Below are 17,134 nucleotides of genomic sequence, written 5' to 3'. Positions count from 1 at the left end.
TAAAAAAAAGTATCACAATTCAACGACATTTATATTTTCTCTTTATTTTTTTTTTTTAGAAGAAGTATATCATTTACAATTAATAGAATATTAAAATTATATTTAATTAACATGACTTCACAAAGGATACTCAGGTTTATAATAGAAAAGATTATTCGCAAATAACGGAAAATTCAGATTACTTTAATTTAACAAAATAAAAGAAGCTTACCAAGTTAAACAACCACGTTGATGCGCATCGCCGCAGCTAAATGATTTTTTTTATCGAATTATAAATTATAAAATTTTTGATTAATAATAAGAAAAAAAAATCGTCGTTTATTGATTCGATGAGACACGTAGGCGCTTGGAAGATGGATATTTTCAACGCCTTAGGGATGATTGGGAAAAAATTGATCCTTAGAGCCACGCAATTATTTCAGTTACTCACGTCTGAGTAATTGGAATTTTTTTTGTATTTTCTGCTTTTGAATTATAATTTGGGTCGATATTCGTAATATAGATTTATTCACAATAAGCTATATAAATTTTCACTTTTTGTAGTCTTTTTTTAGCAAGAAGTTTCTGTTAATTTTCCTTTTTTTTTCCTTTCGAAAAAAAATATCAAATGAAATGATAGTTCTCTTTAAAAATGTAAGGAAACACCAAATTTCAAAATCTCCAAAAACTGACAAATCAAAACTGGGTTTATAATCACTTCAAGTGACCACATAGCTGTTCGTTCGAAAAACTCAATCCTTCGACTGACCAAATTTTCTTTCTCTATCCCACAGGAAAACTCAAATTTTCTTTTTTTTCCTCTGACAAATAACCACATTCACTTTTTCTTTTATTTTTTTAGAATGACTAAAATTCCTTTTAAATACCTCATGTCTTTCTCTGTAAGTTACCATCTTAGCTCTCAAATTGTAATTTTTCTCATTGAGTGAGCGCTTGATCGCAATCTTGCACAAGCAACTTGACTAAGCCCTTCATCCCAATTTTTTTGATTTGCGTTGACATAAGCTCTAATTGCAGCAATAACAGTTCGATTAACACGTTCCGATGCGTTAGCCTGAGGTAAATGAACAGCTGAAAAAGTGTGAGTAATATTGTATTTAAGAATCAATTCTTTAAATTGATTAGACTTAAATTGTACGCCATTATCTGATCCGATAATTTCGGCTATTCCAAAAACGTGAAAAATTTCTTCTTCTAGAAATTTGCATATTGGCATCAGTGGTTAATTTCTTAATAGCCTTTAGAAAAGGAAATTTTGGTAAGTGGTCTATAACTACAAATATCCCAATGTTTCCTGTCCTACTACGGGAATATGGACGTAGGAAATCGATGTATAGTTTTTGAAAGATCCTTAGAGTCATAGTAGTTTTGCCCATGGGTGATCGTAAAACATGATTAGAATCATGTTTTGTCATTTTACAAATATCGCACCCATTTATATGGTTTTTTACGTCATTAACCAAGCTATGCCAATACTAAAGTCGACGAATTCGTTCTACCGTTTTGATTATTGCTAAGTGCGAAGACAGGCGATCATTGTGAGCCTTGTAAATAACTTCATCAAGCATCGCATTTGGAATGCATAGTTTCCAACATAAATTGTCATGTAATTGCTCACCTACTTCATGTTGAGTTCGCACACAAATCCATCTAATATTTTTACATCCAGCAGGTTATTTGCTCTTCCTTCAATGCCCTGAACTAGATCTCGATAATCCTCTGATTTAAAATGAGGTGAATTAAGATCCACAAACAGACCAGTATCATCAGCTGTCAAGCTATTTACATAACCATTTTGTGAAATATTATCTAGTAAGTTTGCTGAATTCTCTTAGTCTGAATTAATAAGTGAGACTTCGTCGGGAACGATGTGCTGACTGCATTTTTGATGACAAATTTTAAGTTTAAAAGCCTGTAGTTTTAAGGTCCATCTCGCTAATCGGGAGTTTAAATCCGTTTGAGACATAAGCCACTTTAAAGATGCGTGATCGGTAGCTGTAGCAAATTCCTGGCCTTTGACATAAGCCCTAAATTTTTTAACACTAAGAATGGCAGCAAAACACTCCTATTCCATAACTGAGTAAATTCTTTGAGCTTTATTTAAATTTCTGCACATGAATGCAATAGAAACTTCATCACCTTCAGCTTTTAGTTGAAATAGTAAGCTTCCAATACCTGTGTGGCTTGCGTCACAATGAATTAAAAACAGCTTGGCAAAATCTGGACTATGCAAGGCAGGTGCAGAATTCAATAGATATCTTAAATCTTGAAACGGCTTTTGAGCCGGATCGTTCCACGCGAATCTTTTTTTGTTCTTAGTCATATCAGTTAATGGAGCGCAAATAGTTACATAGTTTTCGATAAATTCTCTGTATCAACCACTCATGCCAAGGGCTCTACGTATTCCTTTTTATATTAGAGCCGGTAGCCTGTGCTGCTAGTGCTCGATGTCTTTTTTTTAGTCTAAGAATTTATTTCATTAGTCTAAAATTATAATAATAATAATAATAATATTCCTTTTCCAGTTTTAAGAACAGGATAATTTGTAATTGCAGAAATTTTATCTGGATCAGTGCAAACAACACCTTTAACAATAATATGTCCTAAATATTTAACTCCTTGCACAGAGAACTTACTCTCCTCTACATTTAAAGTTAAACCGGCATTCCTAAGCAATTTCGCTAATAAATACAGAACTTCTATATGGCGCTGAAAAGTGTCAGATAATACAAGAAGATCATCTAAATACACAAATATTTCGTTTTTTAGATGAGCTGGTACTACTTTGTCCATTAATCTCGACATCCACCAGGAAAACTCAAATTTTCTTTTTTTTCCTCTGACAAATAACTACTCACTTTTTTTTTATTTTTTTTTTTATACTACAGTGCCTATCACAGGTCTTATTGCCCTGTTGTAAAAAAATATGTATATATAATAAACCATAATCAGTTGTAACACTTTTTTCGCAACCTGCCATGTTTCGCAAGATGTCATTAATAGGAAATTAACAATATTCGAAGATTCTTTGTTCCCGCTCTATTGCGCTCCATTTGGAGCGTCAAGCTTGTAACTATTTTGACTATTCTCGATGACTGTTCACCACGTTCCATAAATAAAAACAAATTTCTAGCATTGGAATTGAACATACATTTTTGGGACTTGACACATTTTTCGAGTTTTTTTCCAAATCATTTCTTTTTTCCAATTTTTTTTTTTTTTTTAAGCAAGTAAAGTGAGTGGAAATATTGATTGATTGATTAAGCTCTTTTAGATATTAGAAATTTTTGATAATTTTCGGCAAGTTTGCATGAAATTATTCATTTTCTCGCTTCTTTCGTCACTCAGAAAAATTTCCTTGTCGTGCCGCAAAAAGACTGTTAGCTGTTTTTTTTTTGTAAGTGTCAGGCAAGTCTCAAAAATATCACGGGTTTTCATCAAGTAAGCGAAAGAAGTAAAGAACAAGAAGAAGAAGGAAAATATTCTTGGAAATGATACGTGGAACATAATTGATGCCGATAACTTTGTTAAAAAACCATTGGTATGGTAAAAGTTTACTACCGATGACGAAGCGGAACTGAAGGTTGGGATGTTGAAACAATCGCAATGGCAACAATAACGATAGAACAAAATTGAAAGTTGTTGCACTTGCTAATGTATGTTTGCCGAAGGGAAATGAGACAAAGTTAAAAAGCAGTGCTTGCTAAACTGTGTTTTTGCTTGAAATTATGGCCGCATTAGATGTAGTTTTTTCTTTTGATTACAGTATAGTGCTGTAGGCATGTTTGCGCTGCTGTATGCAACACAAAGAAACAACCGAAGATGGACATACCGCTTATTACGGCGATCGGTTCAGAACCATTTCCGGCACCGATTCAAATTTCTCTGTCCATCGGATTACTGTCTTTGTATTTTTGTATTCAGACTAAAAGTCGCAAGTTTTCGGGATATTTTGACGAAACATCTTACGTTGACGTGATTTGGCCCAAAGACAAATTCTATTTAAAATGAATTTGCTCGGACGATTTTTACGACCAATTCCCACTTCTTTTTCCGTTTATAAAGCTTTAATTTAAGAAAGAATACTTCAGAATAGTGAGTGGATGAGAAAAATTTGGGTTGGGTGGCTAACCCTGTCTTATATAACCGTTCCTACGAAAAATGCGTCTTCAAAAGCCAAAAAAATCTAATTTTTAATATATTGTGACGAAAGTTGAATTAGAGCAATAATTAAAGATAAAAGAGAATTTATTGCAGGATGCCCATAGATAGGAAAAATTTCCTATCCAATTTTTAATGCTCTATGTCACAATAGAATAATATCTATCAGATGAAAATCATTTAGCTATAATTTGGGCAAGCTCAGCTCAAATTATTATCCTCCTGTCACATAAGTGCAAGTACGCCTGTACATGAAAGTCAAGTGAAATTTTTGGCATTATATAATGAAAGTAAATGAATGATTTAATTATGCGACCTGGTGCAAAGTATTTAAGGCCTAGTTGTACTCCGCTATAAAGTCTTTACTTTGGTTTTTGTTTTTTTAATTTTTTGATATTTTAAAGTAAATACTGTGTGTTACTGTTTTATCAATAATAACAAATCTGCAACGGCTTAAATTCAATATTTTTAAGATGTTTATAAAAATGAATGAAATGAATGAAAATGAAGAAAAAAAAGCCTGTGACTCTGTACATATCATCTGTTCTTATTTAAGATAATTCTCTTGAATATGATCAATTTGTATTTTTATACAAATAAAAATATAAATTCAAAAATAATATAAATTAGATAAATTCATAAAGTTAACTTCGCATCTCTAATTGGATTTATCTTTTCTATCCCATGTTACAATTCTTTCGTAAATCCTATAAACGAAAGCTTTCTCAAAATTTGGCAACTCCCTTTTATTTAGTATGTTGAGCAGTTTCTAAAATATCCAATTTTCCCAATTAGTAGGAATAATATTGTTAACAATTAGAATGTTTAAAAGTAACTAAAAGGAAATGAAAATATCAGTGAACTTCTAATTATACCATCATTCGCAAGGAGAACTTAATAAATGTTTGCTAGTTAATAAAAAAAAAAAAAAAAACAAAACCCAAATAGTTGTACGCATTGTACATTGTAAATTATCGAGATTATATGAAAACATAATCTGCAGACAAGCAGAAAATTGTAGTTTATGTCGACTTCGTCAAATAGTTTTACAAAAATATTGTAAAATTTAGAGATTTTATAATGAAAACAAGTGCAGATGTAATTTGGTAAGGAGCAGCAATGCAAACGCAAAAACAAGCTTGTAAAGTAAAGTAAACTTGCTGGATGAGTAAGGCTGCCAGACTCACAGCTGTGTTTTATTGTTGTTGTCAGAAGTAAACAACGAAATTTTCTCATATGGCTGAAATGCGCTAATAAAAAGTATCAAATTTAAAAAAATCTACTATTGAAAGAACGCAACGCGATTTGAAAAAGACAAGTATTAGAAGTTTCGAAAATTTTGTTGTCAAATTAGTGAAAGGAACAATAAGAGATAAAAGCGGGAGAACTAAAAGACTAAAACAAGAGTTGCCAAAATATTATAAGAGAAAATTGTCGTAGGTATAAAAAGCCACGCAAAGTAAAGTTATATTTACTAAAATAACAAAAAGTTAGCATAAAAACAACGAATTAAATTATATAAGTGTTCTTGCTTATGAGAAAATTGTTTCTTCCAAAACTTTCAACAATTATTGATTTCATGATTTTTTTATTCAATTAATCTGGCAACGGTTTAAGGAATTTTTTCTTATTGCGAGAAAAGTAGTAGAATTTCAGGTTGCAGAGAAAGAAAAACTATTACCAGCAAAAAGAAAAAAGAAGAGAAAACCGAAAATGGTAATTCGGAAATTTATAGAGTTCATGAAAAATTTATATATGTAAAGATAATTTATGCCAAAATCTAATATTGAATAAATTTCTTTCGCAAAAAACCAATTGGGCAATAATAAAAAGGGTGAAATGCTCTCAAACAGGCAGTTGCTCACCCTACGCCCGCATCTTATATTAAACAAGCATTAAACTATATTAGTGGTCTTTGAGATACGACAATGATTTTGATTATAAGGTATGTGTGTAAAAAAGTTTCTACGAGTATATCTATTATCAAAAATTATGGAAATGAACCTTATACAATTTCCCCTTTAATGAATTCCTTTTGAATAATAACCATTGTGCTATTTATCCGAAAGTATAAATCCGTATCCGCAATTTGTGTGTGCTTCCGTAATTAGCATAAAAATGTGGCCCCTGCATTCAATAGATCAATAGATCAATAACATATTAGTGGTATTCACTCTTTAGTTTAAAAGGCTTGTATTGCTGTAATGATGCCAGTACATTATTCTCAAAGCAATGAAAATACTTTCATAATAATTGCATGCTCAATCTGAAGTCGCGTTGAAAATTCGATTTTCATTATGAATTGCAGTTTTCTTTCAGTAATAATATCACTTGAATTGGGACAGAAAGAGTAAATACCACCATCACTTTGTTGCGGGCGAAATATGAAAACAGCAAGCACGGATGCAGCTGTATTATTAACAAAATACCTTTTAAATACCAAGTTTAATTCAAATGTATATGGGGATCCTCCCAAAGAACAGAGTTTTGTAGTTAGTGGTAACTTCAATCATACTGAGATGAATTCAAATATGGAAGGGACCACGACAACCCATATCAACCTGTTAGATGATGATGACGAAAAAGATCCTTTGGCATTGGATACTTCCTCGGGAGGGCGGAGTTCTACGGAGGATTCGCAAAGCAGTGCTCCTACGAGTTCAAAACATTCACACAGTTTAAGGTATACATTTTAATAATTACAAAAAAATAGCAATTATTGCCATTTAAGCAAACTCTATTTGATTTATTATTTGTAGACGTCATGTTCCACGGATAATAGTTAAACCCATACTGCCGGATAAAAAGTCCACGACCATGACGATAGCAGCAAGCAGTATAAGTGAGACTGCAAGCACTACCGTGGGCCAAGCGAGCAGCTCTGCCAATAACTGCAGTCCATCCAGTAGAGGCAGCAGTAGTCGACGTATACAACAACAACAGGCTAAGGCAGCAATAGCTGCTGCTTCGGCAGTTGTGACAAACACGACAACAAGTACCATGTCTTCAGCAGCACAACTCCCTACAGCGATAACGCAAGCATCAACGATGCGTGAAGTTTTGGCCTCAATACCGGGATTCAGCATAAAACCGCGCAGAAGATCGAGTAAAAAAATATCAACTGCCGCTCAAATTGAGCAGACAAAAGATGGTAAAATTGACTTGGAAACTCCTGATTCAATTTTAGCATCAACTAACCTTCGGGCTTTACTTAATAAGCAAACGTTTTCTATGCTCCCACCTCTATACCAGTATAATTTAATACAGCTACTGCCCAGCGTGGATCGCGAGGCCATCGAAATGGAGCACAAATACCCGCCTAACACTGTACCTACGGAAGCTATACGACTGGGTCCATCCAGTCTTAATAATGAATTCTTTGCACGTGCTTGTCTTGAATGGCGCGAACGTCTTGCTGAAGGAGAATTCACTCCCGAAAATCAAATGAAACTTAAAACAGAAGCGGAGCGTGAAAAAAACAAACTAGACCCTTGGAAGCTAAAACATTTTGAACCAATATGGGGTGAGAAAGCCGCAAACCGGGCAAGCAGCAGCCGTAGCAGTGAGGCCAATTTACATAGTTCTAAGAGAAGAGCAGAAAGTACCGCTGTAACGCAGACGATAACTTCGACATCAATCACCAGTGCCTCGAGTTCCAGCATACATAAAGTCGCAAGTTCTTCCTTAGATCCCTCAACCTCTAGCACAACTTTCAATTTCACTAATATGCGAGATACTCAAACCCTCCCCTTTAAAAATGAGTCGGAAAAACTCTCAATCGCGACTGTTAACAAAGAAAGCTTTACCAGCGACAAAAAACTAGAACAGATACCTGCAAATTTGAATGCTAAGCACCCGGATATTGTCTCGATAATTAACATTAAGGAGGAAGATGATATAAAGATAAAGACTGAATGTACTCAGGAAATGGTACTTTTCTACTGCATTTTTCCTTATTTACAGTACTGAACGATATGTAATTTTTTTGTAGAGTATTTTGGGCAAAGCCGTAAGAAATAATGACAACTCTTCGACTTCCTCAATTATAGATGCTTCAAGACGTGGAACTAAGCGTTCTTCTGCAAGTCCCTCGTCAAAGGAAAGCTGCAAAAAATCCGATGAGGCTACCGAAGAAAAGCAATTAAAAATGGAAATTAAACATTTGGGCAATGTTCCTAGAGAATTGTCATCGACGGGTAGTGGTGGCATATACACTAATGAGTTATACTCAACAACAAAGGTTGTAAGTCAAATCCTAACTTCAACAAAAAAGGAACCCAGCGAAGATGTCATTGATGCATTAGTAAAAGTAACAGCGACATCAGTGTCAAATACGTCTCAGTACCTTAACCCGCCTGAAAATATTACCACTAACAGACAGCAACTATCAAGGGCCATACACGAGGGAAATGTTACCTGTGCCTCGATTAGTATGACTGACGGAAACCCTTCTATGTTAGTTATGCCTTTGTTGTCAAATAGAAACAGTACCTGTGATAGTACACCACATAGAGAAAACGATGCCATGGAATGCGACGTTATGGTTGCGTCTACGGATCAGTCGGCGTCCCAAATTGAAGAAGTACCCTTAGATTCCGCAATACAACTGGATAATTGTACAAATAATACCTTAGATGATGACGACGATGATGATCTAATTGAACAGAAATTTGCAGACGCTGAAAATTATGTTTTAGAATCGGGTGAAGTTAGCACTGACAACAGCGCAGGTACGTCGATCTACAACTTTTATTTATGTAAATATGTTATTAGAAAAATTGACGGTAATGGGCCTTTTTATTCCTTTTTCATGCTTTAAAGATTCTAAACTTGCAAAATCTAATATTAACACAAATACAAATGTAATGACCACGCCTCAAAAGTGTTCTTCGAACGAGGCAGATTTTGAATACAATATACCTCTTGACCATGGTAAGATCAATTAACCATACTAAATCGATGCACTTAGAAAAGCCGAAATTAATGAATTATCCACAAAAAATGTATATATCTTATCACATTTCTTTAGGACATTTAATGCATTATACAGTCATTAAACGATTTAATGTAGAACATGAATAACATCTTAATTTTGTTGCCTTTATAATTTTGAATGTACTTTTACGAAAATTTAATAAACATATATTCTTGAAAATTTACATTATCACATTAATCCTTTCTTGTCAACAGCCAGTGCATGCCTCCTATGTACCTTAACAAATTCATTCACTTGCTACTAACGTATTCCCATGTTTCCCCCATCTCATGTTGTTGCAGAGTTTTTTGTTGCTTATTTTTATTTTAAAAAAATAAAATAAAAAAAAAACGTAAATTGCTTAAAAATCCACAGTAAGCCATCAGTTTGCCATCATTTTTAAATATCATAATAGGCATGTCGTTATAGAAACTTAAGTATTACATGAGGATATGGCTTTATATTTTATTGTTGTTATTATCGTTGTAATTGTATATGAACAGTTATTAGCACTCAAGGAAATTGTTCCGATATAATTCAAGAGAATATGCTCTTGAATACGACGAGCATGCTATCATCTGCTGCAGCATCCAATTCGCCTTCATCATCACTAACTTCAGCTATTTCGTCGTCGGCATCCGGGTCATCGTCGTCGGTTAGCTTAGCCGAGATGAAAGCTATGATATCGTCGGTTGTTTCGTTTGCCGGTGCTCAGAATTCAGTTAAGTCAGCTCAAGCGATACAATCGCATAATGCGACGGAAAATAGCCACAATAAAATATTTCATCACTTACAACACGATTGGAATTTCGGAAATATCAAAATTGAGGAAGAAGATCATCCTACGTCAAGTAATTTCAATAATTTATTGCAATCACAACAAGGAGTTATAATTAAAATAGATGGCATGGATGTGGGCGAAGTAGGAGGAAATCAACCGCCGGGTGTCTCTGCTACGGTTGAGATTAACAGTAGTGATCAGGAGGCAAGTGGTGAAAGCAGCGCACAAAATATTATGGAAGAGTTCATAGATGATGACAATATACTAGACGACGATGATGGATGTATGAGTGACAACAGTGCGGTTAAAGTGATTGTGGGTGAATTGCAACAACAACATCAACAGTTAATGCAATTACAACAACAGCAACATCAACAACAAGCTAACGGTGCACCCTTACAAATGACAGCGCAACGACCCTTAGATGCTCAATATCTGCAACACCAGCATCAACAAGAACCCTCCGAGCCACATTCGCAGCCGCCGCAACTGAACGATTATATTGGAGAGGTTTGTGTAAATTACGTTTTTTATAATGGAACTATGGCATAAAATATTTTCTTTATAGTTGTCAACTGAAGTTATGTGTGAGGTTCCAATGTCCGCTGCTGAAATGGAAGTGTCCAGCACGGTCCTTACCAGCAGCAATTCTAACGATAGCACTAATGATATTAGTTTATGCAGCAGTAATAGCAGCTCAGTAAGTCTAAATGCAAGCGGTAGCCTTAATCAAGCCCCGCCAAATTTGAGTCGCCTGCCTACCCAAACAATTCAGAATCCACCGCAACAAAGACAAATACTCGTTGATTCAAATGGTCAAATAATCGGCAACTTCTTGCTTCAGCAGCAACAGCAACAACAACACCAGCAATCGCAGCAACACTTGCAGCAGCAGCACCAACAACAACAACAGTTACTGCAGCAAGCAGCTCAACAATTTACATTTCAGGCTGCTCAACAGCAACATGCAGTATCGACGTTAGCAGCTCGGCAGCAGCAGCAACAACAACAGCAGCAACAACATCAACATCAGATGGCCAACAAAATGCTACCTGTGGTACGAAAATCATTTGAATTGAATACTAACGGTCAGCCACATTTTCTCACGGGATCTGGCAGTGTCCAACCGTCGACACCGGTGCCACCCCAGGCGTCCATAGAGGCGACACATCAGCAATTGCAGCAATACTCGATGCCACAGCAGCACCAAACACAACAGAGAAATTTTTTACCAAATCCAGCACCGCAAAGCAATAGCAGTCCACCCGGGCCTCAAAATTTGTTAACCAATCATCAACAGCAACAGCTGCAATTGCAGCAACAATTACATCAGCTGCAACAGCAACAACAGCAATTAAATACATTTCAAACATTGACTACGCAAACGCAACACCAACAGCATCAACAACAACAAACAAATTCTTTAGCCACAACTCCCAAATATATTTCAAAACAATTAAGTATCATCTCAATGCCAGCACGGTCAAGCGTAGCTTCCACAACAGTTGCCATTCCGTCCACAGCTACTACCGCCGCACCTCATGCCCTGAATGCATTTAATGCTGTGCTCAATAATTCATCCGCTGCAAACGTGCTAAAGGCGTTACCACCTTCTGGGGTACCAACTACAATTGCACAGCAGAGACCATCGGTGAAAGTGCCTTCGAATAAAGGGCGTAAGACGACATCAAAGTTACCACCAGGAGCGGTTAATCTCGAGCGAAGCTATCAAATCTGTCAAGCTGTCATACAAAACAGTCCGAATCGCGAAAACCTAAAAGCTCAGTTAAGACCACCAGCAGCTCTTTTAAACCAACAACAACAACAAACTGTGCAAACTTCCAATTCTGCAGCGCTGGCAACCACCGCAGCAAATGTGCTGAAAACACAAGACGATGTAGTTGTCAATGCTGTGACAACAGGACCAGCAAATAGTCTGCCAATAGGTTTACCCACTAACGTAATGGGGGTAGGCAGGCCAGGCGTATACAAGGTAAATAGTAAAAAACACCTTTTTCAAGATTTTAAAATATTTTTCATAAAATTTGCTCTTCTTCAGCGCGCCTCGTATCAAACGAATATTTCCTAGAGAGCCGTTAAAGTATTTAAATTTAGTTTTTCAACGCTTTCAAGTGACTCACTCGAATAAATCGTGGATTTTGTAGTTTTTGAACAATATGTGAAAATTTTATTGATTTTTGGTCAGGTTTTCGTTCAAATTTTGCAGCTCGAACCAATGAGAAGAGAGGAGAAGAGTATTAAGATTTTAGTCAGATAAGAGGGAGATAGGTATAAGTATAAGAAGAATTATCGACAAGGTATTGGATGAAAAACTAGAAATAGAGTAGTTACACTGAGCAGAGGAATTTCTTTTTGCGAAATTAAAAACCGCAAACTCTAGATTCGTTACGAAAATCAATATTTAAACTGTTAAGGTCAGTAAAATAAATGAGCACCACAGGCGGCGCTCTTTCAATGATTTCTTTAAGTTCACCAATTTGTTTCATAAATTCTTGATTTATTTTCAATAAATATCACTCGAGCATCCCTCAAATGAGAGTTCTGTTGTATTGCAGGTTATTGGGCCTAGAATGGGATTTCCTCGTAAAAAATATGTACAACGCAAATCATCGCCCACTCTTATACGTCATGTGTTTGCGAATCAAGGAACCACAATGCTACAGGCGGCAAATGCAGCTGCTACAAACGTGGGCAATCAACAGTTAACAATTTTGCAGCAGCCAACCGTACCCAGCCAGAGCGGGCAGCATGTCTCGCATGTCCAAGCACATGATATTCATCATAATGGGAATGGCCAATATGTGCTTGTGCATAGGGCTAATGTAGGTGCGGCCGACAATCAGGCACCTCGCGCTTCTAGTGCTCCCCCAGTTCCTCAAAATCAGGTTTGTACGCAATTAATAAACGCCGCTTGGTCAAAGTCATTGCATCATATTCAACAGAATCCGATTCATGGTTTAAATGGGATATCAATAACAGGACGCGGGCGTCCTGCTTCGGTTGATGTAGACACTTTCAATAGTACTTTGCAAGATATGCAAAACTCATTACAGGTCAACAATCCCAACACACAAATTGTGAGAAGAAATCTTCCAGCAGGTAAGAGGTAAACAAAGAATACCGTTTCCTAATGAAAATTTATTTTATGGATATCCATTTCAATGAACATAATATAAATTTTCCAAGACTGATAACCTATTAATTAGTATTAGACACTTACTAGGCTAGTTGGAAAATTCACAAAAAAAAAAAAGAGAAAGCTACAAACAATATTTTTAAATTTCATTCTTACATAGAGAATGCATAGAGAATTTCTACTTAATTGCTCATTTCGTTCGTATGAAAAGGTTCTTAAAATATTCAATACGTAGCAATTGTATACTTCTGCCAAGTCGATTATTACATACCCTACCCTGCTTTCCCAATACAGCAAATATTTACTTTATTTTTATACAAATATATACATTTCATGAAAACCCTCATGCTGGATGATGCTCAAAAAATGAACTCGCCTAGTTCAAATGGTAACCATAAGTTATATGTCGAAGATAGTACAACAATTGCTTCCATCAAAACAAAACTCAGTTTGTTGACATAAAAGAGCTTGCGGTAAAGTCTAAAAAATAGACCTATGTAATCCGAGTTCCTTATGGTTAATTTATGAATCTCGCCCAGACCAATTTTCATCATAGAATATTGTAAATTGCATATACATTTTCGGCATATACGGCCTCATTTTTCGTTCGAGTCCTTATATGAATTGGGATCCAAAAATTAGAACTACGTGACCCAAATTCGATAAAGTTAATCCTTACGTCAAATTATTGATATGAACGAATTCTCGTCACGTGGTATTGAAAATGAAGCATTTTTCCCTTATCGAGACTCGATTTCCTTAGGAATAATTATAGGGCAAGGAGTTGATGAAATTTCCCCATCTGATCCAATTTTTTCAGACCAATTTAGAATGCCCAAATGCAATTATTACCCGATTTTCGTCGCGAAAATATTTTCATTTATAGCGGCGTATCAAAATATGATGTTATATCGGCGATCCAATGGAAAAAGTCTAAATTTCATGTCTAGCAACAACTTTAAGAAACCGAAAGACCCGTTTTCGGAATTATTTCAATTAATTAACCGATTTTTTAACAAGAAATATATCGGGAAACGACGAAAAAATATTGCGGCTATAATAAGACAAAAGATTTAGATAAGATGAGATGTAAATCTTAAATAGCAAGATTTTTATGAATTCTATATATATATTATATTAAAATATATATATATATATATATATATGTATATATGTTTTTATAGAATTAATAATTATATCAGAAATATCTTGAAACCTGTTTATTTACATAGGTAACATCTATATTGAAGGACTGGGAGTGGGCGAAGCAACTTCTAATCTTGGGGATGGTAGCGCTAATTATATAGTAACTACAACAACGTCGGGTATGTCGGGCATTATGGCTAGTGGAGCATTGCGTTCAAATCAACAGCCCGGTGGTGGCAATAACAGCCCCAATAACTTAGATCCCAATAACTGTGCCTGTTCTCTAAATGCCATGGTTATATGCCAACAGTGCGGAGCTTTTTGCCATGACGACTGCATAAGTGCTTCGAAATTATGTGTTTCTTGTGTAATTAGATGAGGAAACTGTTGCAAGCCGAAAAATCTATAGATATCCAATGTCGTCAAACACAGCGTTAGTCAGTATTCGCTCTCAATGATAAGATTCTGATGATGATGATATTCGGACTTCTGGATGAGTGATTTTTTTCATATGTCATCAATTATGAAATGTGGGAGAAATTTATCATCTCCAAAAATCAGAAAGAGTTTTTTTGTTAAAGTTCTGTTTTCTCTGTCTTTTCTTCTATTTTTTATGTTTTCCTTTTCTTTTTTTTTTTTATTGTTTTCTAACAATATCTCTAATATTTTATGCAAACTAATTAATCAATTCTCCTCACTTTACATACACAAATACGAATACACACACATTTATGTATATGCATATAGTGGGATTTCTTTTTCTTTTTTTCTTTTTTTTTTTGTTTTATTTATTTTTTTTTTTTTCTTAAGAAATTGTTTAGTTTTTTCCATTTTTTTAGTATTTTCGGGAACTCTTACGCATATGTACGTATCGACATTTTCTATGGGCATGAATTATAGTAGTTTTAGAGACTCGTTTAAAGTTATAATATATCAACAAAATATTACTTGATAACAAAAATTAAGAGAAAACAAAAAAAGTAAAAAGCAAATCACATTTGTAGTTGTTTCAAAAACACCAACAATTATAATTAAATTTTGAAAATATATAATGAAAAAAGAAAGAAAGAAATTGAAAAGAAATGCCCTTAATAGGGCAAATAAGATGGATATGAAAGAAAAGAAATACAAATTTACACACAAAGAAGAAAGGAGGTGAAAGGAGGTCAAATAGCGGAAACGATCACATAGGGAAACGGAAAGAGGGAGGGAGGGGGTAGAAAAGGATGATGAACAAAGTGAAATTTAGAATTTAATTTGTTTAGATTGCATATATGGATGTATGATTATAATAAGTTTTTAATTCGTTAGATTTTAGTATTGTCGTGTTTATTCACAAATGTTTCTCATCACATTTCTTTCAGAAGTTATTTCCTTCTTACATTGACGACTGAATGCGCGATTTAGCGTTTCACAGTTAAGTTGACGTGTAAGATATGTTAGCGGCATTGTCGTCATAAATATGTTAAAGGAATATATCATCAATTAGGATAACAGGAAAAATTTTTCAAAACTCGTTCTCATTTATATAATTCTATTGATTTATATGAAATGGACATCTTCTTTCGTTCCGTAACGTGAACAATGAATGAATGAATGAATGAATGAATAAATTGGAATAACAAAATATTATATTTTATTATATTTCTTATCTCCCGTTTGTGATGTTTGTGAATAGTAATTGTAAATAAATCAACTTATACATCCGTACATATGCATACATACAAACTTACATACATAAACATTCATTCAATATTAAGCTGAAAAATATTTATATATATATACATATATATATATATATATATAAAAGTAGAAATATGTATGTCACTTGTGTACATGGCGAATATTATACTTAGTTTAAATTTCGATATAAATTCTCAAGTGTTTTATTTAGTTAGTTATCCTAAGTAATATTTAGCACCTAAGTTTTTTCTTTAATAAAGAGAGTTGTAATAATGTAAATTGCGTAACCGAGCGTATTTACCACATATACACAAACCTTTCATTCACAAAAACACATTTGATTCGCATGCATGCAATCATATATGATTTACTTAGAAAAAAAAACAAAAATAAAAACTAAAAAAAAAAAAAAAAAGAAAGAAAACGGTCAAAATTTCAAATACACTGACGAACTAATGAGTATAATAATGAACACAACACAAATAATTATGGGTAAATGAAATGAAATTATGTATGCTCTAGATGCACTCACCGCGCAGAAAATTAATTACTAAATAATAAACAATATACGATATAAATTAATAAAAAGAAATTATTATTCAATAAATTACTATTACAAGAATACATTTTTCCTGTTATTTTTTTTTTTTTTTTAACTAAACTTCTTTTACTTCTATTTTTCTAAATTTATGCTTTTTCAATGATTTTATCGCTTGACGACGATAGATGGTTCCACTAAAGTCCAGTCTTTTTATGTTCAAAAACACGAAACATTTTGCCGGCAGAGTATGCAAAATCAATTTTTTTCAAATTTTGCCCGAACGGTTATTAAGCGAAAAAGACATTGTCATTAGTTTTTATCCAAGAATAATGAGATTTTCAAACTAAGCTTACAACCGAATTCTCGCAAATGTTTTAATCTATTTAAAGTTGTTAATACAATCCTTCAATTAATTTTTTGGTCGCTCTTCGCTCTACTTGTTATTTGCTGTTCATTCGCTCGCCTTTTCAAAAAAAAAAAAAAAAAAACTTGTATTTGTACTTCATCCCAATGACGGTCAAAAATATTTACAATGTGGGATTCATATTTCGGAAGAAGAAATATTTTATGCCACGTTCTTCGCCACGTGGCACAATTTACTTGGTAATAATTTACTTGTAATATCGAAATTACATTAATACGCCGTGATTGCATTCGACCCGTACTCCTTTACCGCTCACTGGTCTTTAT

At 34.2% G+C, this 17,134-nt stretch overlaps 1 protein-coding gene across 10 annotated transcripts; it reads left to right on the top strand.

The window, feature by feature from the left end:
• Nucleotides 1–4,991: 4,991 nt before the first annotated feature.
• On the top strand, nt 4,992–15,960 carry LOC119641190 (polycomb protein Asx). Of its 10 annotated transcripts, none has more exons than XM_038039722.1 (11): nt 4,992–5,267; nt 5,995–6,106; nt 6,470–6,844; nt 6,921–8,091; nt 8,153–8,891; nt 8,983–9,093; nt 9,640–10,427; nt 10,486–11,910; nt 12,494–12,823; nt 12,881–13,037; nt 14,307–15,960. In XM_038039722.1, exons 3-11 carry the CDS (start codon nt 6,546–6,548, stop codon nt 14,597–14,599), a joined length of 5,313 nt encoding a protein of 1,770 aa, XP_037895650.1. In that variant the 5' UTR covers nt 4,992–5,267; nt 5,995–6,106; nt 6,470–6,545; the 3' UTR covers nt 14,600–15,960. The 10 variants fall into 10 exon arrangements, with proteins under 10 accessions (XP_037895650.1, XP_037895646.1, XP_037895645.1 ...); XM_038039718.1 differs by having other exon boundaries at nt 4,992–5,597; nt 5,779–6,106; nt 6,481–6,844; XM_038039717.1 differs by having other exon boundaries at nt 4,992–5,597; nt 5,779–6,106.
• Nucleotides 15,961–17,134: the final 1,174 nt, after the last annotated feature.

This window comes from Glossina fuscipes, unplaced genomic scaffold, assembly GCF_014805625.2.
Source record: "Glossina fuscipes isolate IAEA_lab_2018 unplaced genomic scaffold, Yale_Gfus_2 147, whole genome shotgun sequence".
NCBI classification, from domain to species: Eukaryota; Metazoa; Arthropoda; class Insecta; order Diptera; family Glossinidae; genus Glossina; species Glossina fuscipes.
This window is presented reverse-complemented; position numbering and strand designations above follow the sequence as displayed.

Bases quoted from the DNA above. Each gene is read 5' to 3' on its own strand.
- LOC119641190 (XM_038039726.1), top strand. From the start codon at position 6,546: ATGAAAACAGCAAGCACGGATGCAGCTGTATTATTAACAAAATACCTT. The intron at 9,094-9,639 runs GTAAGATCAATT...GTATATGAACAG, and splicing joins CAATATACCTCTTGACCATG to TTATTAGCACTCAAGGAAAT. The intron at 12,824-12,880 runs GTTTGTACGCAA...CATATTCAACAG, and splicing joins CCCCAGTTCCTCAAAATCAG to AATCCGATTCATGGTTTAAA.